The 21,131-nt window shown below is 41.3% G+C and overlaps 1 protein-coding gene across 1 annotated transcript in view; it reads left to right on the top strand.

The window, feature by feature from the left end:
• foxp1b (forkhead box P1b) overlaps window positions 1–21,131 on the top strand; it is a 151,759-nt gene that overhangs the window by 119,305 nt on the left and 11,323 nt on the right. Inside the window, 4 exon segments of the mRNA XM_038695446.1 lie at window positions 6,100–6,289; window positions 11,402–11,509; window positions 15,926–16,013; window positions 17,276–17,359. Coding sequence (XP_038551374.1) covers window positions 6,100–6,289; window positions 11,402–11,509; window positions 15,926–16,013; window positions 17,276–17,359 — 470 coding nt within the window.

The raw sequence follows: 21,131 nt of genomic DNA, 5'->3' as shown, positions 1-21,131 counted from the left end.
ACAGCAGCATTCGTGATAACAAAACACTGCAACAAAACTATCTCTTTGGATGATCCAACACCTCTTTTTACCTCCGATTTATAATAATATATTTGGAAGTGGTAAAATTTATTTGCTGGTGTAAACTGAAGATGGACCTGCTGTTGAGACCACATTAGAGTTTGAGTTATAACACAAAAACAATGGCGGTTAGGGTTATGCTAACACATCTGTTTATTGATATATTGGTTAGTTGATTTTGTCCTGTTATTATGGGAGTTGTTCCCTGAACATAACTTGTGACTTTGTTTTTATAAAAAGGAAAATTCTACTTAGAAAACTGTTAATAGCATAGAAAGTATCTGTTGTAGTGTAGCAGGATTTTAATCACCTGTCTGTAAAAGGTAAAGATCTAACACATCTAAAATAGTTTTTATGTGAGCTAGTTTTCACTTGAAATTTTTGGAGTCACATGATCATCATAGAGATGAATGCTGTTTCACTGGCCTTATCCGGCCTCTAACAGTTGTGAGAGAAACATTTGAGTTTTTTGGCACACAGATGGTCCTGTTCATACTGATCTCGGCACAAACTATAAGCAGCATCATTGTGACAATATCAGTATTCCAATGGGTCTTCAAATATCTGAACACCTGGCATCGGAAGTTTTACTTACAAACTATTTTGACATTGCAGCTTATGTAGGTGTATGTCTCTGTACATTCAGAGTAGTCTGATCTGCTAATGTAACTGCTACAATACCTGAACAAATTGACTTAGCCAAAGTGAACAATGCACCACTTCAGTATGTAACCACATACTTTACGTGGTTTCACTGATTCAGGACACACCTACTGTAAATCCTCACTCAACACTTTTAATTTACTAATTCACTAAATGGCATCTCATGTCACTCGTCCAGGACTATTGTTTACAGTGCCATTGCAGTTTGATTCTAGTATGCTACACGTTATTATCATCATAAACCTTAGAAGTAAAGTTACCCCATGGTTCAGAAATGGAGATAGAGTGTGATGTCCTGCTTTGTCCTTGAACTGTCTGTACTGTGTCTGTGATTGGCATCCTGGTGGCAGTCTCCTTCAGCCTGGGCGAAGAGTGGATCTATTGTTCGTAAACTGCCAGTGAACTTGTCATTGTGAAACTGCCTGCTACTTGAAAGTGAGTCAATACTTGTTGTTTGGCCAGGAAGTTTGTTTCTTTATTTACTCTTTTAATATTTTGTTAAGGAGTGGTCGCCTTGTGACAAAGACGCCGTCATAAGGGTTTTAGAACATGACATTGACTATTCATTCCCAGCTAAGACAAACACTTTTGAAATAACAAGATAAGGGCAATAAAAACGGGAGGGTTAGGGGGGTGCTTAGGTAATAGGCAAACACAAACACGGTTTGTACAGTGGTGTTATTGTTTGGACTGGGTATGGAATCACTCATCCACTCGCACACGATTGCCATGGGCACAGGCGTGGAGCGCTGCTGTGTTGTGAGTGTGCTTTGCTGAATTGCTCTGTGTCAGATGTCTGGCAAACACATTCACACCCTTTGAGTAAAGCATTATATGGGTGATATGGCTAGGTCCTGTACTCTTGATGGATTTCACAACAGCCCCAGAACATCCTGTTTATACTGTGCCATCATCAAATACCTATCTTACCAAGAGAGTAAGTGTGTGAATGCTTTGTTAGGGCTGCACGGTTAATTTCATTACAATAGTGATTTAAATTATTATTTGCTTTAATAGGGAGGATCCATGTATCACACCATGTTCCTAATTTTCTTCCTAAGTTGTACAGAGGAAATATTTATGGGAAGAATCCTGAGTCAGAAAATTATAATTTAAATTTTATGAGGAATCTTCTACACTTAACAATATATTGAAATTAATTCTACTCAAAACTGAGGGGATCATTTCTTAAAAGTGGTGTTTGAATCTCCCCATGTACAGTTAGTGTTTGTTTGTTTGTTACGACCAGTCGAACCTGGTTAGTTTGCCCTTGCAATCCATTGATGGTTAACTCTGTGCCTCCGACAGCTGTTACAACACTTAGGCTAGTGCTTCAGGCCCCCAGTTTGTCTTCCTATTCTACACATTTTCTGCTTGACTGTTTGAAGTTATTGATGACCTTTCTGTTTTCCACATCACTAAACTCTTTCATGCATCAGCGGGCCGGGCCTATGGTGCTCAGATCTAATCTGCAATATTCAGCTAGCAGTTAGTACTGCATCGCAAGTGATGAGTTGATCTGCTCTGTTTGGGTCCCAGTGATTATAGATTCAGACTTGGGGGCAGTAAATTGGCATGACTTATTGACTGATGATTTTTATTTCTTTCATTTCAAAATGTAGATATCAGTATTATTATTTTAAAAAGCCACTGTCATCACCGGCAGTCCTCTGTATCCTATGTGCTGAGACAATGAAAGGGACAAAAGGTTTTCAGATAATAGGTCACCGTAGCAGAGTAATTAAAGAAAACTAGGTGTGCAATCTGCAGTTGTTTTTTAGGTACTACGATGCAGTTTATAGCTCATTTTTGCATCACTCTCCTGCTTTGTTACATTGTTGGCTGAGACAGATTGCAGCCACTTTTTTTCTGCCAAAACGATGGACTGAAGGAATGCGTTTGAATTTCCTTTTCAAAAATTTGATAGCACTAATTAAGTATGAACTTGTAGATAGCAGTTTTGAGTGAAAAACAATTGCTCACATTATCTGGAGTATAATTTGTTTCTCTTGTCGTAAATTCTTGTGACATTAATGTTCAAAGTCTTGGAAGCGGCCAGACGGTATCTGTTATAAATTACAACAATGTGTTTGGGGAGGATATAACTCTCATAAATATAAATTTGATCCACCCCCTTCCCCCCTTCTTACAAAAAGCCTGTCCTCTTGACCTGATAAGTGAGTCAGTGGTTGCTCACACTGCTCAAGTGTGTGTGTGTGTGTGTGTGTGTATGTGTGTGTGTTTTCATGTTTATGCATGTGTGTGTGTGTGTGTCACAGAGGTGGGCAGTGTTTGTGCACATCCTGGCTAAATCACCCTCCGAGGTTGCTCTGCAAGAGAGTGAGTTCTTGTGCCTGCACAACATCATTTAAGCTGTCTGGGAGAGGCCAGTGGGACAGTGACAAGACAAATTTGTCGGTAATATGAAAGCAAAGAATGTGGAGAGCCATGAAGTGCTCACAGAACAGCAGCACATCAGGGACAGCGGTGGGTAATACGGCTGACCTGTCAGTGATTGATACATCCAGCAGAGGGCTACTGGTAATAGTTCCAGCAGCATTAGGACAGGATATATTTCAGGCCTAAGGGGTGCATATCAGCAGGCCAATGATTACGGCAACATAAACAGGGGTGCAGTAAAGGTCCCAGCCTGACGGAACAATAAACTAATAGCGATGTCACTGTCCCCCCATGGCACCGGGACTGTGTGAGAAGTAACAGCACGGTTTAAAGAGCCCGGAGCACTGGGGGCCATTTTTTATTTGGGGGATGATGGCCTGCAACTGATGTCATTATGAACCTTAAATCAACTTTCTGCTTGCTTGAACATGGTCACCTGGGTACAGGGGGACAAGGACAGGAAAAGGTTGAAGAGCTCGGCCTGTCTCAGTGCCAGAGCTACCTGCAGAGGTAAAATTGAGTTGGGAGGCCGGTGATCAATCAAGTGTCCCAACAACATACATTTTTTAGAGTGCTTGTCCGTATTTCCCAGTCGTAATGAGTGGAATAGTTGTGTTGAAAAATGGAAAGAGGAAAGATAAACCAATCCAGCATTTAAAGGATGGACAAACTGGAGACCCAAGAAAGAGCATTTACAGATCAATGTCATTATGTGTCCCACAGTAATCAGATGGAGAGAAACTCAATGCATTTTGTTCAAACACAAAATATAATACCCTCTGAGAGATTTGTGCAATGCTATTTAATTGTCATTTATGTGGAATCATGAGCCATAGCTGTTGTTGAGTTTGAAAAGGTTAGGGTTAGATAGGAGCAGAGAGAGGGAAGAGGCGAACAGAGAGCAATAAAACTATGGGCTAGATCCAGAAAGAGACAGCCTGGTCCCACTCCGTTACCTCTCTCATCAGACCGGTCTATCCGCTGCGGTTTCATCTGAGTAAACAGTGGTGTCGGGGTCACCAGGACTGCTGGGTAATTGAGCCAGTGCGGGCCGCCCTGTCAAGCACATCGGCTAAAAATACATCGCCCACTGTCACCGGGCACCAAGTGGGGGGAAAATGATTGTTCCCGCTGTCGGAGCGCAGGACACTCGCATCACCAGTGACCTTCCGCTTCCAAACTAGCGATCACAGGGGAAAAAAAGAAACAAAAACAACTTTTGCTCTTAAGTCTCCTTATTTCATCAAACCAACAATGGAGCCTTTGATAATGTAACCGGACGTCAGCAAGCTGTGGATTAGCATGCTGTAACACAGAGCGCAATGTTAAGCATGTTTAGCCTGTCATGGACGTGCACTTCGATTAGGGCACATCAAGGCATTGAAGAGAATAAGATAGAATACAGGCAGGCAGAATAGAGCGAGGGGTGCTGAAATGTTCGAATGAGGAAAGACGCCCCTTGGAACGTGGAAAGGTTATTGATTTGTCCTGTAATCATTTCCTGCTCTTTGATATGCAAACGATCTAGTGTGAATTTACAGCAATCCTATCAGACTCATTTCACAGTTCTTAGCCCCGCGTCTCTCTGGAGTCCTCCGCCTCATTAGGCCAATGTTCTCCATTACCAGCATAATTAAAATCTTTAGTAGCTTATCAAATTAAAAATATTTTTGCTGATCGTATTGAGATCTTCACCTCACAGTTATTTTCCACAACAGGAATAAATTAAGACTAAGCATTTTGCGCACAATGTATTACAATCTGGTGCTTGAAAGGAGCACTTCTGGTATCTATAGAGCTGGTGATGAGAAACCGGCAGGGAGGGGGATCCGGAGAATATAAACCCAACTAGATAAGCATGTGCAAATCATCTTTCATTTGCCAGTACTCATTTTGAGAATGGATTTAATTAATTGTAATGTTAAACGAGCGGTCTTGGCCATTTGCTCTGTGGTTAAATTCACCACACATCCAAGGGCTTCTTTCACCATGCTTAAAACATGTGGCTTATATAAGCACAGATTTGAATACCCAATACAAAGCCACACATCCTCCCCTATTAGATATTTCCGTATGCTATTAAAATCATGGTTACCCAGATGCAGTATGTTTTGACTGAAAATATAAATAGCCAAATATCCTGCATCCATGAAGCTTAATCGTGTTTTACACATCAGCTTTATCCTCATTTGTGCAAAATGAAAGCACAGTAACAGACACACCGTAGATGGACACATATGTATATTGTGTGCCAACAAAGGCTCTCTTCTCTCAGACACAGAAAGTGGGGTGCACAAATACAGCATTATCCTTCTTCATCCCGACTCCGGCCCTGGGTGTCGGGATTGCTGTCACTCATAGGCAGAAAAAACTCACGCACTCTGTAGATGTGTTTCCAGCACACAGAAAAATGTCTTCTGTCTTCAAGGGATTTTTTTTTTTCAAAGGGCTGTGTGAGCTGCAGTGTGCTTGACTTGTTAAATGAGGTTTAAGTCGTCTGTGTCAATTGGAGGCGGTGCAGAGCTTTAAGTATTTTGCACATTAATGCGCTTTTGAGAATATTACCCCAGGGTCCTGTTTCTCAAGGAGGCAGGGGTGGGATGTTTTCTAGTGTTGCTATTGTAAACTTTTTGTTGTGTATGTTCTGCACATCTCTGTTGTTGAGAGAAAATGATGGTGATTATTCAGATTTCATGCCATGTCTGGATGTTAATTATTTACTCTGGGCATGAAATTTGCGTGAATGCCAGGGATTTGTGTATACAAACACGCTTCAGATCACAGGAAAAAATGGGAGGGAGTGAAGGAGGTGGCAGAGATACGGGTGCAGGCAAGAGCTCTCAGTGCATTACCCTGTAGTGGAATATTTTCTAATTAATACTCGGCTTTGTTTACAGGCGCTTTGATTTAATTAAGCGATGAAGAAGAGTTGGATTAGCTGTTAATTGATTTAATTATCCAATTTGTTTGTCTCAGGCATGATTCCAGCAGAGCTGCAGCAACTGTGGAAGGAGGTGACAAATGCTCACGTGAAGGAGGAGCACAACAACAGCAGCAACAACGGCCACCGGGGCCTTGACCTGTCATCCCCGGCCCTGCCAAAGAACCCACTCCTCAACCAGCATGCCTCCACCAACGGGCAGTACATGAGTCACAAGAGAGAAGGGTGAGTCCCTCCCTCTGCAAGGTCTTTTAGATATTTCTAGTTTTCACTTCTTTTATTTGCATGTGTCTTACATCTTTTGTGTGCTCTCACAATGAGAACATGGGTCAGCGAAGACACACAAGCTTAAAATTAAGTTTTTCAAAGCACTGTTCCTTATGTCACCTACAACTGGTAATTAAACTGGTGAAATAGTCTTCACTGCCATCATTGTGTAAAGCAAACAGAAGGCCCATGTGACATATATTCCCATTTAAAATAGCAATTTCTCACAGGGCCTCGGTTGATGGAAGTGTCCCTATAGGTTTTGCATAGAGATTACTATTAATTTATAGTAAGGCCACTTTTCTATGTGTCTGGATGCAGCTGGGGAACACCTGGAAGGAATACAGGGATTTGGAGAAATGTGCAGGCAGTCAAAATGGGATCACTAAACTATTAATAAAGGGGTCAGGGTATTGACCCCCTTCTGCTATTGTTTTAATTGCACATTGGGAAGTGCAGCTGGGACGTCAGTTGGATTTCTTGAAAACATTTAGGTTACCAGTATCTTTTCTAAAAGAAAAAAACACGTCTTGCATACTGGGAACTTGTTGACATGTAGAATTGGCCTGATCACCACCTGCCAGTACAGGAATAAAAAAAAACATAATAAGAACAACAAGCTATTATATGCTAGAAAAAACAAACCCTGGGTGTATCATATTTTCAAAACCAGGATGAATCATGTATGAAATGTGTTTGCCCTCTGAGCTATGTCTGTGTCTTTAAGGAAGGAATTAATTTGGCATCTTACACATTTGCTTGTTTTCTTGCACCAAAAGCCTGATCTTTGAACTGCTAGTGAGGAGCCTCCAGGCACCATGAGCTCACTGCATAACATCTGACTTGTGTTTCAGTGATCAAAACCTACGCGTCATTATGAAAGCAATGCAGATGAAGACATGTTTAGCACAGTAAACCAGCAGGCCGTTGGAGGTGAATCGGGGCTGCTGGGAGCGCAGAGAGGATCTGAGTGACTTTGAGAGGAAATACTATGATTCACTGATGGAGAGATACAAATGGAAAGCAGCTATTTCTTTTCATGCAGTGGTATCGGTTTTAAAGAGATTAATATTACCTGTACAGACTTATCCTCTTTAGTGTGTTTCAAAGTTATCTTCCAGCACAGACACTGGAGAAAAATCAAATAACAAATGGGCATTAGTTGCTCCCACAGTTGACAGTATCCACAGGCTTCCAGTCCTTCATCCAGTGTCTGGCTGAATGTCTGTTTTTGTGTAGTTAAAGACAAATCGCAGGGGAGGATATTGACTCGCTCACTCCATCACACTTTGTCGCAAGCGAGCAAACAAGGTGAGCATCGATGGCAGGAAAAGGCAAGAACTAGCCTCAGCTGAGGGCTCCATGAAACATCGGAGAAGACATAACGCAAGAGCTGGCAGCCCCTCTGCCTCGCGCTGACTTTCAGAGATTAAAGAAGATGTCAACAGCAGTTTAACACAAGCTTAAGTGAAGAAGGCAGTCTCAGTCTGAATATTCTCGCAGTATCTTAGATCTGTCAGAAAACCAAGCAGGTGATTCTCATCCAGCCCATCTGCTTGAGGAAGCTGTGGATTACCTACCCAGAGTTTCAGTGTGAAATTACTAAGAATAGACGACTGATACAAAAGTGAACACAAAACATTCCTTATTAAATGCTGAATGATGCTAATTTAGATTCACACCACCAATAATCCTTTCTTGTGTTCATTTTGGAATCGCACAACTATCAAGAGCATTGTTCCTCTCTTTTGATGATGCAGACTCAATTCTAATCAGACTCCATGGTAAGAAAAATGAAATATTATTAAGTATGATTATTCTAAGCAAGGCTCTGAGAAAACGTCTGCGTTATAATCCAGGGATTTGAATAATCAGGTTGAAGATAATGGGCTGGGCCGGCTGGGTGTAAATAGAGAGCATCTACTCATCCTCCCAGTGCTGAACTTAATGAACTTTTAATTGATGCGGTTTTGCAAGTCCTTTTGTCATGCAACAGAAACAAGCCTCTCTGCTGATGGGCCTGTTTTCCCGACTGGCTTCAGATTGGTTTACAGCAGGCCCTAAGTACCATGTAGTTAGTTTCATGTGTCATATAAAATCTGCCCAGGCACAACGACGCCTGCAACTAAAACCTTAAGTGCATCCACAGGAATCACTCACCGGCTTTGCACTTCCGTCTTAAGGAAGGAGGAGAAATTCAATCACTGCCGGCTTGACACACCAAAGATGAGGCACGTGTTCCTGCTTTTACTTGTCTCAAAGATCACTCTAGCAAGGCAGGCTGGGATTTCTGTTTGACTGGATAACATCCCTGATATGACCAGGTCCTGAGTCACTCAATCTGTCAGCCTGTGTTGTTCCCAGCCCGCAATCTGTGATGCATAGATTGAGATATACCCCTGTGAGCCGGGTCATCTTTATTCAATGATTTGCTTATTTAAATGAAATGTGCTTGATCTGTATCTGACACAAATTCCCAATACAATGCTGCATCAGCTTTGTAAGGGGGAGCATCCTCACAAAGCGCTTGGCCCACTTTACTTCCCAACAACCATCAGTAACCACAGCTCGGGGACTGTAACACAGCAATCTGTTAAGGAGATAAATAATCAGATTTGGCACAGAACTCACATCACTCCTGCCTTTCATTTGTCTTACACCAGAATAAAAGATAATTAAATCATTTAGGGTAAACCATGCAGTGGCACAGAGACAGGAGGAAAGGATCGAGTTTAGGGCCTAGAGAGTTAAAAAGTGGGGAGGGTAGCGGGTATGGGTGGAGGACTGAGGGGGAGGACACAAGGGAATAGGCTAACATTAGAACCAACAGTGAGTGTTGTGATTGGCTTCACACACTGTGGCCAGACTCTGACCTAGCATGGTGGACATCAATCTTCCCACTTTTGCTGATAGATTGAGTCCATCAGCACACGATGCCATAGATCATGACTTGTTTATGGCCCAAAGCATCTCATCAAAAGAAGCGAGCTAGAAAACAACTGGCTAGCAGCTGTCAAAGTCATCTTAGTGTGCAGTTCCTCCTGTCTGTGTACACATAAACACAGCGCAACACCTGGAAGGTTCGCACACTTTCTGTCCGGGTCTATAGGCACTTTAATGTTCCTTCTCCTCTAAAGAGAGCTGATGACACAGTTTTCCTCATCGCTGTTACAAGATCATTAGAGTGTTCTTCCCCCGGGCTGCCTGACAATAATATCATCCTGACAGACCTGTCGTGGGTGCAAGTCAAATTTAACGCAACGCAGGGAACTGCAACACAGTTTCCTTTTTTCCCCCCCTTCAACGTGTTCTCAAATGGGAGAAAACTCCATGAATCCTACACTCTTCTCCTATTACACTAATGTAGCTCATTTGGTGTAAATTCTGTCATTTACTACTGTTTAGCCATCCACCGTTTAAAAGGGCTCTTCTGCCGCCAGCCCCTTACAACGCATTGTGCTCACTGATTCCCAGCGCACTCCACATTTCAATATCTTATTAATACAGAATTAACCAACAAGCCTGCTCGCAAAGAATTAAAAAAGGATCCCTTTAAATTAAAAACCAGCGTTACCTTCACCAGTCCACACATTTCCTTGTTAAAAACTCATTATAATAGGTCTTCCGCCATCTATTTATTAGCTGTATCAAAACAGAGGTCTTAATGTGAATGCATAATTCATAATTGAATAAAAAAAATTCTGACTTTTGAAAGGGGGGAGAAAGAAAGCTGCTAACTACATTCAGGAATGCTTGACTGCTTCCTAATTGCAATGCAATTATCACATGTTATGAACAATGTGAACTCTGAAGCAAGTAATTATAACACAAGGAAACCTGCGACGACCTTAAAAATTTCCTACTTGAGGTACAGCTTTACTAACATTGATACAAATGAGATTTTAATCTGAACATCAGCTTGTTTAATCCTGCAAAATTGGCACACCATGGTTAGATTACTTTCTTTTTTTACTAATTCATTTTTACATCAATTTTTAAATCATAGCAGGCGGATGATTGGCTAAGCAATGCAAAATGTTATTTTCAGTATTTGTTTTTCCTCTCTATCCTTAAAGACATCCCCTGAAGTAGTTGTATTAGACATGATCTCTTATTGAATATATGAATGAGATTTTAGTAGTTGGAGTTATTCCCACATGGCAACACAGCAGTTTGTGGTGTAATGAATCTCCCTATCTGGCTTGTTGTCTTAGAGAGCAGGGATCAGACTGGAGGAGAAGCAGCAGCGTTGCGCTCACGAGCCACCAGAAGCACAGGTGGTAGCGATATAGGCCAGTCCCCCAGGCTCTTGTAGCTGAAAGTTGTGTGTCTTGTATAGCGCCTGTATCCATATGGCTGCCTGTCTCGCTCTCTTAGCAGACACTGCCTCCACACAGGCCGCTTTCTCTCAACGCTGAATGTGGTTAGCTGTGATTCTACGCCTCTTGCCATATGGAAGATGTTGTAAAGTTTGTTTTTCAGGGATGTTCCCGCTATTTAGACTGATTGTACGAAGCCATACGCTCCCCATAGATGCGTGCTTGTCAGCCCCTTGTGACATGGATTGGTCAGTAGATAAATTGATTCCAGGCGGGGATGTTTACAGTTTGTGTGAAAGTGCCTGATGCGTTTGGGGGTTTCATGTTGTGGTACACGCTCCTCCTGGTGTGCTCTGGGACATGATGCAGCAGGCACCGCAGGAAAAGCAGTGACTGAGGGAGCCCCCTAGCAGTCTGATCAAAGTGAATAGCAACATGGCTCAGTGATAAATAATTACATATTGATTTGGTTGTGCTTTCACACCACGAGTAACCACTTTTAAGAGAAGAACAAGCAGAGATCACAAAGGTCTCTACACAGACCAAGGTTCACAGATCAAGTTGAAGTCAACGTTTTCATGTGGAAACAACATACAATACACACAGGCAGGTACTAACCGGCTTAAAAGAAGAAACCATGTTCTGTTACCCCTCGTCAAGTAATATGACCACAGGCCTGTAACTGTGATTGTGTTCCAGAAAATCTGTTGTTATTATTAACCGTCTCTCTTTCTGTAAATTCCTCTTTTAGATCCACACTAGAAGAACCTTCCCACCACAGCCACCCTCTCTATGGTCATGGGGTTTGCAAGTGGCCTGGATGTGAGGCAGTGTTTGATGATTTCCAGTCATTCCTCAAGTAAGTAAAAGTCGTAGTCAGAGGTGCGTTTCTATCACAAATTGTTTGTACTGGTGTTGGGTCGAGTACAAGTTTTGTGACCCCCGGCGACTCAGAGGCACCACATGTGTAGCTGGTCGTTATTCCTGAGTGTGGGCGCTTGGGTTGGCACTCTCTTGACAAGGGTACTGTGGCGGGGTCTCCTTCTGAGAACGGCATGGGCCTCTAATTCCTGTGATAAGTGCAGTTCCCATGGTGACAGGAGCCGTTTTTCCCAAACAAACAACGGTAGGATGTTTATCTGTGGCAGCCCTCACTTAGGGCGCTCTGCATGTTTGCCCTTGTCGCTGGACAAGGGGATTGGTTTGTGTGTCTTTGACTGCCTTTCTCTGCTCTTTCTGTCTTTTCTCAGTGGTTTATTTGTCTTTCCCTCTGCTTTCTCATGCTTTACTTCTTTTTCGTTTTTTTGGTTTAGTGTGTTGCGTATTTTATCTAAGGCGCACACCTCAACACCATGTTAAAATGAGCCATGTATACTGTACTGTAAAGAGCTCCAGCTAATTCAGCATCACCTGCTGTGTAGCATCTTTCCACTGTGAACTGTGTAACAGGTTTGACCCTGTCCAGCCTGACACAGGCCTTTGTTTTGCACCATGCTTCCCCATCTGAGTCAGAACCTGGTTTACTAATCAGCCCTGTGTGCAGCGCGCTCTAGGTAATCCAACACATAACAGCGCCATGGTTACGGAGAGGACGAAAACATCTGCATTGTGGCAGTAGATCAATGGCTCACTGTCACCCTGGATTAGTCGCACTTTAAACAAGATATGACACAGTTTCATTATCCTAAAACAAGCACTCAGCGAACACACAGGAGAGAAAGGTGCCTCGGAGAGACACCTCACAGGCAGCTGAAAGTTTTGACTGCCTTCATCAACATTTTGAATCCTCTTTTCGTTTTTCGATCGTTTACTTAAATCCACTCGATTGCAGTTTGCTATAGAAAAGCTAATCACACTAGATTGTTTGGTAGCACAGTACCGTTTCTGTGCAAGATGAAAACATAGGCAATTATATATTTTTATTTTTATTAAATAAACTTCCTTGACACGTAGTTATTAAACTATGTATTGCACACCCACACTTTCACACTTAGACACATATTTCAGCTTTGGGAGTGTCCCCTTAAATCCATCACTATTTATTGTATTCTGACATTGCCTCACCCTTTGTTTATAGTAGAGAGGGGAATTAAATTCAGTGTACCCGGTAGAGCTCTCCCTTCAAATGTCTCTAAGTGCACTCTGCTATGTTTTTACAAGTGTTTTTATCATGGCAACATCTTGTTTACTTTAGTTGCCTGCTCAAACTGCTTGGAACATGTTAAGAAAACATTTGGGGAGAGTCTCCACAAAGCTGCCTTTGTTTAACAGCAGGCAAGAGTACGAGCAGCTCACTGAGGTGTTAACTCTCAAACCCTTAAGCACTTCCACATGAAACCCAGCAACTAATACTGTGGGCCTCAAAAAACAATCAAAAATATAAATGAAGAATACACCAGGCAGTGCTCTCCAAAGGTTGGGGGAAATGTTGAAAATAAAAGTGAAGGGGTGTGTGTGTGTGTGTGTGTGTGTGTGTGTGTGTGTGTGTGTGTGTGTGTGTGTGTAGTCAGCAGAACACAGTGTTCTGTGTACCAGTGAGAAAGAAAGGTGAGGAGGACTCTAACGTCAACCAGATTTTAGCTCCACATGCCAACATTAACAACTAACACCGGACTGAAATGTTGTTTTAAACTGTGTGTGTATCTTTTAAAGAAAACATTACATACCTACACACACTGTCTTGATAAATACAAAGCACCAAATCCCTGTTCCTGTTTTCGGGTTCAGCACACAGAAGGGCAGGGTGGGGTTCATAGCGGAGCCTGGTGTTTTTATGAGGGTCAAGACCCTTCTCTTCGATGTCCAGTCAGAGGTCAGAACCAGTGAAACAACTGCAGTGCCCTCTAGTGCTGCACTGTCTGCCTGCTAAAACCACAAAGACTCATCTCTCACACCTCAAGATAACATAGTAAATGTTTTGTAAGTTACGCAGCCTTGTACCACTGAACAAAAAACACAAATAAGCCAAATAACATAATGTAAAATAAAATAAGAATAAGATATGTTAAAATAACTGAAGAAGTAGATTAAATAAATGATTTTAATACTAAATACTACATTTAATACTTAATAATACATAATACTGTATATAATTAAATAATTAGAAATGTGCATAAACAAGTTTTAATACATTTTAAATGTAACTACTACTGTAAAGATGTGTGATTTAATTTAAATTCCACCAAACAGTGAAAATGAAAAACCTTTCTCAGAGACAGGCTTAAGCTCTGGGTCCAGTCTACATAATCAGCAATTGTAAAAAAAAAAATTAAAAAAATAGTAGGCAAACTAACTGATATGTAAAAAGCACACTGTTACGGGAATGTCTATTTAACTTGTTTTATTGTGGCAATTTACATTAGGGACTGTCATCCTGCCAGAGAGCTTTTAAAAGTGGCTTCATTTGAAGTCCAGAAAGTGACACATGCCAACGCTCATAGTCTCTCTCGATGTCAATTCCCTGTATCCCCTGCTCCCGTGTCCAGACACTCCTCTCAAGGCTGCATTAGGGCCATTTGAATATTTCATTTCCTATTAATTATGCACTGTGACTCTCCATGTCATTAGAAGAAATAAAGTGGAATGTAACAAAGGATGAAAAGAAGCAGGGCACATGTCTCCTATGAACAGAGAAATTCCAAAGCTGCTCACGTAGGCCACCCTTCATTGAAAATTCAGTCTGTGCCAGTTAAATTGAAGTTGAAACGTCTTTACCTATTATTTTCTTCTTTGAAATCTAGTAAGATGTCCTGAAATGTTTACCAGTTTCATTTTCCGACCTACTTAATTAAATGGGCATTTATTTGACTCAAACAAATGGAAAGCCCAGAGAAGTCTGAATTGATTTCAGCACAGAGGGTTATTGCCCACGCTTTCTTTAAATATGCCTTTTTAATTTCTTTTTCTCGCCATAATAATTAACTTCAAGTGCTGAATGTATATCACAGTCATTTTGAAAAATGTATTATCAAAACACAATAGGAGGGCCTGAATGAGAGAAGAGACCACATTTCCTCTAAAGATTTAAATCATTCACCTCAAGGTTGAAAATACCGCAGCTGAACAGAAACCTTCACATTTCAAGCAGAGCACTATCAATTTTCCTTCCCTTCACATGTGTCTGTTTTCTGAGTGTCTGTGTGGTGTTTAATGCACAAATGGGTTGCTTGTACATAAAGCAATGGCATCAAATTTATCGGGCTATCATAACGCCAGTGCTGCCACTGTCCCTTCATAGGTTGACTCTGGCTATTTTTGATTTGCAGTAAATGACAGAAAAAGTGCATTTGAAAAGGCAGGCACGTTGCACGCCCCTCTCCCATCTGCCGCCGCCGCCACTGTGTGCACACAGACATGCCTGGTGACAGTGACCTACATGGTCACCGAAGATGTGATATAATTTATGATATATATAATATATTGGATCCATTAGCGAGCATAATGAAGTAGTGAAATGAAAGGGTATTTGTGAAATCAGTTCAAACATCCTGCTCGGATTATGATTAAATGATTAATGAAATGCCCCTGCATAAGCATTTTCAAACAGTAATTCATGCGGCGGCTGATAAAATTCCTCCAATCATATTTCCTTCACTCGTGAACCTTATCTCCACCATTTTATATAAATCACAGAAAAAACCCTGTCTGCTACATGGCGAGCTACTTATTTAGATTAGTTATAAACGTAGAGGAAAAGAGAACATCTTCCCTGTGTAAAATAATCATGCATAATTAGATCCATAATTCAAGTTTGTGACAGATCCCATCTCCTCGTCCTGTTGTCCTCTGCATTTGGTCTGGCTTTATTTGAATTCTCTTAATTTTAATGGCACAATTAACAGAAAAAACACCAAAAAGGGAAAATACAACAAGGATTAAAGGGAAGCTGGAATGAGAAGAAATGGTACTAGGTCACTAGTGCATAATTTAGCAAAAGTAGTCCAACCTGAAATTCTTCAATCAGTCCTCTTATCTGTGAGCTGTAGTTAGAGCAGACCGGACTGTCATGAAATACTGAGTGTCGCTCTTGCGTGTTAAAAGAAGTATTCTTCTGGTCCTGCAGATTTTGTTTGTGTGCTCTTTGCGATATGTTAGTTTTATGTTGAAGCTCTGCTAACCTAAATGTTACCACATCTTTTCTATTATGCTTTATCAGATTACATCATTAAACCACGCATCACAGGATGTTTGTTTCTTATATCTAAAAGGCTGCAGAAGGCAAAAAGTCAAAGTGACACCAGCTTTTTTTGTGTGTGTTCTGTTTTTTGTTTTCCAGGCATCTTAACAATGAGCACGCACTGGATGACAGGAGCACGGCCCAGTGTCGGGTGCAAATGCAGGTCGTACAACAGCTGGAGCTGCAGGTATTGTCTCTCAGTTTGTTTTGGCCCAAATATTTATGTGTCTTCTTCTCCTGACACTTCCTCAGTGTCTGCCGTACCCCTCCCTGTCCGTCTGATATCAGCCATGGGGTCACTCATGGAGGGGGGGGCAGCAGAATGAAATCATTTTGTACATTTGCAAGTAATCAGTCATTAAAAATGTGTTATGTATGCATGACAGCCAGGGAAAGATATATGAAGGGCCCGGGGCTAAGTAGAGAAGATAATTACATTTTGAATTTTACTGGGTTTTAAAGTTATTTATGACTTTTAACTGTTTGGCACCAACAATAAAACACTTGGTGAAATGACTCGGCAGCATAGTGTGGATAGGTGCTGGGGTGACTTAAAGGAAAACAGCCCACCACAGAAAACTTAATCAGTGGTTTTACAATTTCCCCTGTGTGTGATCTTTCATTGTCTTTTTCTGCAAGAAAGAAAAATGTGAATATTAAGAATGCACTTATAGAAAAAGACATGGTTCACCATCTTTCCTTTGGGGGGAGGGGATGGCGGGGTGGCAGTATAATGGCCAGTGTGTCATATGTGTATCTGTGTGTGGGTGGTGGTGAGTTAAATGGTGAACATGGCCAGGTTTCACTTATTATTATTATAAAACCAACCATTCTAATAAACTGTATTTGTATTAATTAGCTTCTGCTACAGTTGCAAAGCAAATACAGCCAGGATCAAATGTAATGCATTCCAGATTGTATGCAGCAGTCTCTTGTGGTTCACATATTAGCCATGTAATACCCCAAAAATGACAGATAATGAGTATAAAACAGTTGTGGTTTACAGAATGTTAACTTTAAACAATGAGAGTTCAGTTGCTCAAACATTATACCAAACCGACGTCCTGTTATTTCCGCTCTCGTGGTGTATTTACCAGAGAGATGGAGCAAAGGTTTATCAGACACAGACTTCCTCTGCATGCAGCCTATCACCATAATTTAAGTTGGCAGCTAAGACAGCGCTGAGTCTTAGACAGGTAGAAAGGGCCTGGGCTTGTTATTGGCAATGAGACGCAGTCTCTTTTAACCTTGAATTGGACACAGTAGTTAGATTGTCTGAAGTGCAGAGTTGTTGACATTTTGAAGCATTTTGAAAACAAATAATTGATAGTCTATTTGTTTAAACACACTTACTGTTAAAAAAGAAATAAAGTGTTTATTGCAAAGGGATGTATGGAATTAATAATATATTATTGTAATATATTTTCCTTTTGTCTTTCCTCATTACAGCTAGCTAAAGACAAAGAGCGTCTGCAAGCTATGATGACGCACCTTCATGTCAAGTCCACAGAGCCCAAAGCCACCCCACAGCCGGTGAGCAGCAAGCATGTCATACATCTCTCTCTCGTCCCTCCCCCATGCTTTTGTTTGTCTTAATTGGCACACATGTATTCATTAATCCCTTCCTCCATCTTCTTATTTATCTACTAAATAAAAACAGCTGTTCTCTTGAGGGAGGCAGTAAATATTGTTTGGACCACATCTGCTGACATCCGAGATTCAATTTGGTGTCTGTGATGAACTGGAAGCACACTCTGTAACAGCGCCCATCTCAGCCTCAGAGAACCAGTGCCTGTTTGGGCAGACAGAGAAGATGAGAAATACAGTGATAATAACTGACATTATATTTTATAAATAGATCAAATGTAACGAGTATTTTCAGTGCTTTTAAAAGCAAAAAAAGAAGAAAAAGGATTGTTAAAATTAAACAAGACTAACAATTGCAATATATTAAAATTGTGATATTTCAAGTAAGGGATTAAAATAAGATACCACTGATTGTTTGATACGTAGCTATAAGATTTTGCTTACTAATGTTGAAAGAAAGGTTGAGTGTCATTCCAAAATTTATGATAATAGATGCTTCCCTGAGGACATCCTTATTTAGGTTTAAACATTTGTCAAGAATTACTCTCAGCCATTTTTAAAGTAATTAGTAAAATTGACAAAGGCTAATCTTGGTACAAGGTATACTTTATCTTGGCCAAGCATTCAGACAAAACAAGAGTTTTCTTGTGTGGAAATGTACCAGTTTTTATGCACCTACACCTAGCAGCATTTTTCACATTAGATCAAGTTGTATTTTTAACTTAAATATTGTTTGAGTTGAGTTTGGCATCAAAGTCAACAACAGAATGAAGGCGATTTTTAAATCTTGCAGTATGAGAAATGTTTTACTGGTGACTCACCTAAGTTTTCTGCAAGTGAATAGCTGAAATCTTGATTAAATGTAACAGCAGATGAATATATTATCTACTTGACACATTCCAGACACCGTGCTTATCACTCTTAATATGTGCCATGCCATAAAGCCTACTGCTTAATCCCTATCCTATAGGGGCAAGGGCTTAACATATGGCATTTAAGTGTCTGCGCTATTTTGTCATGTTTAAGAAGGGGCCTCACCACCATATTTCAGTCTGCATGACAGTTCATTCGAAGAGCCAAATGTGGAAACATCATTTTACTGCAGGGCGTGAATCTGAAACCACGCACACACACATACACGAGCACACAGATGCACAAAATACATGCAGGAGTATTGTCTCACAGCACACTGCAGCTTGGATCATTTATTTACAGTCAGAGAAGCGGCTATTGACGTGTAGAGGCTGCATGTGCGCTCCACACAGCGCAGCCAGTCAACATAAATACGCCTGGAGATGTCGAACGACAATAGGCTGTCTGTTAAAGCTGCGCCTGTGTCACACACACTGATTGTGTAGATTAGAGTGCAAAACGAGAGCTCTGACACAGGGACATTTGTATATGAAAAGTGGTAGGGGCGGCAGATAACATCTTGAGTTCACTACCTCTCCTCTCTCTCCCGGGGCCTGTGAGAATGGCTGTGTCAGAGCTCAGCGTTAACACTCTCAAGGGGGCAAGCTGGGATTTTTATTCAAATAAATAGACTCCCATTCTCCAGCACCACTTTGCCTGCTGCGAGCTGCTCTGAAATGCTATGATAAATATGTCTGGCTTCGGCTGGGTGAGTGGTGGACTTACACAGGTCAGGGCCCATAGCCCTCACTGAGGCTTTAGTGAGATTGCAGCATCAGAGGTGGCCACCAAAAAAACCCTCCTTTGAGCAGATACAGAATGAAAGTATTCTCAGAGCTGACTTGAAAAAAAAAACTGCCACTCTGAAGAAACAATTGTGTTCTTTCAGTAATTGCCAGTTATGCTTTTCTGCTGTTCTGTACAGTTGCATATAATAAAGGCATGTTATAAGTAGCCAACTGTCACAGGAAAGTAGCTCAAATGAATGTGCTGGTTTACATTTAGTTATAATTAAAGACAAACAAACGGATACTGTGCATGCAGGATGTCAAATGAATAGGATTCATTTTATTCTTCTAAGGTGGATGGGGGCGGGGGGGGAGAGATCAAAACAAAATGCGCCACATTAGCAATGCGTGTTTCTGTGTGTGTATGCCTGTGTATGTGCATGTTTGTATTTGCCTCTGTGTGTGTGTGGGTGGGTGTCTGCACTCGGTGTCACTAAGCATTCTTGTCAGAAATCTGACCTTTTACGCCATACATAATTAAGGAGGGACTTTTTGTTTATTTTCTTTAGCAGCTTGCCGAGTCAAAGCCAGTATAATTAGATCACCAATTACCATTTAATTAATTTCAGTCCTGAAGTCTCATTTTGTCTAGGCACTGGAGTGAGCCCAAATGGTGAGGCAAACAAAGGCAAGGCTATTACCAGCCTGTCTGGCCTATTGTTGAAGCCTCTCTGTGTTTATTGCCAGGGAATATGGATGAAACATGAAACAAAGCCTGCTAATCCACAGGAAGAGAAGTCAACACCGCAGCCCCTTTCTATTGATAGCATTGTGTCAGAAACACGCGAACCCAAGTGTGATTTATTTTGCTCATGATTTAGAATAACACGTTTTCTGCTACTGTTGGTGAGGATGTACTCTACATTTGTGCATCCCAGCAGTAATCCAAATTATTTTGGCAGACTCTGCCAAAAAGCCACAGTTCAGGCTCCACAACATAAATAGACATTGTGAGGACTTGGACACATGTCTGTTAAAGTGGGGGAATAAGAAAACACAAATGTCAACTCATTTTGGTAAGAGCAGTTTGAGACTTAATAAGGTCCTTTTTTGTAGAATTTGTAAAATTGTAAATTAATGATAAATAATAAAAAGTAAAAAAATACCAAGACAGTGTCATGTCAACCCTGATTTTTGGGGAAACCAATCTATATTATACCTATTGATAATCGGTGGTTGACAGGATGTGCGTCAGATATGTGTTCCCTTTCACCTACCGTCAAAGTTCCTGGACATTATCAGCAGAAATCAGACAATGTCTCACTTTTTCTAGCTCTCCATTTCTCTTACTGTATTTTCTCGTCTTTCTTTTTCTCACAGTCTGAAGTCATGTTTAATTTGGAAACTGGCCTCCTTCGGCAAATTAGCAATTAGAACAATTTTGTTTGAATATGTATCTGTGTCATTAGTTTTCCTGCCAATTAATAGCTGGAGCAGAGGGTCAGGCTAGAATTTTCCACTTGACTGCTGCTCCAGTATGGAGGCTTGGCACTTGCTCAGAGCCGCTCACAGCTGCTAGAAGCCATGCTATACCTTTGGAGCACTTGCCATAATTAGTTTACCTTGTAGCCGTTATTACTTAAACCCCTCCTCCTTAGCCCACCCAACCCATCCATACATGCAGGCCTCAGTGGTAAAACCAAATATTCTCTACATAAGGCTGTCCATGAAAACACTGTGAGGCCATCTTTACCGTGGCCATCGTGGCCCTGATGATGGAGGTCAGTCAGATACAGTAGTTAATCATCAGATCACCACCATAAGCAGCTCCTAATTAGAGTCCTCACAATACAATTTCAGCTTGTAATTAGCCCAGATTGGCTTCTTCCTCTGGCTGCCTTATTAGCGGGGCTACTCAGCGGTAGGTGAGAATCTCATGTCATTTTTCAGAGCTGTTCAGGCCGCTCATCTTCCCTTCTCTATACTCCACCCTGAGTAGTTACCATGCTGCGGACCCACAGTCGGGGGTGGTGGTGGGGGCGGGGGTGGTGTTGTCCAAACGGGACAAGAGGGACAAA

Source organism: Micropterus salmoides, unplaced genomic scaffold (assembly GCF_014851395.1).
Source record: "Micropterus salmoides isolate LMB-PRFRI ecotype aquatic unplaced genomic scaffold, ASM1485139v1 Ms_hic_scaffold_4, whole genome shotgun sequence".
In the NCBI taxonomy this organism is placed as follows: domain Eukaryota; kingdom Metazoa; phylum Chordata; class Actinopteri; order Centrarchiformes; family Centrarchidae; genus Micropterus; species Micropterus salmoides.
Note: the sequence above shows the minus strand (reverse complement) of the source record. Positions and strands in the feature narration are given on the sequence as shown.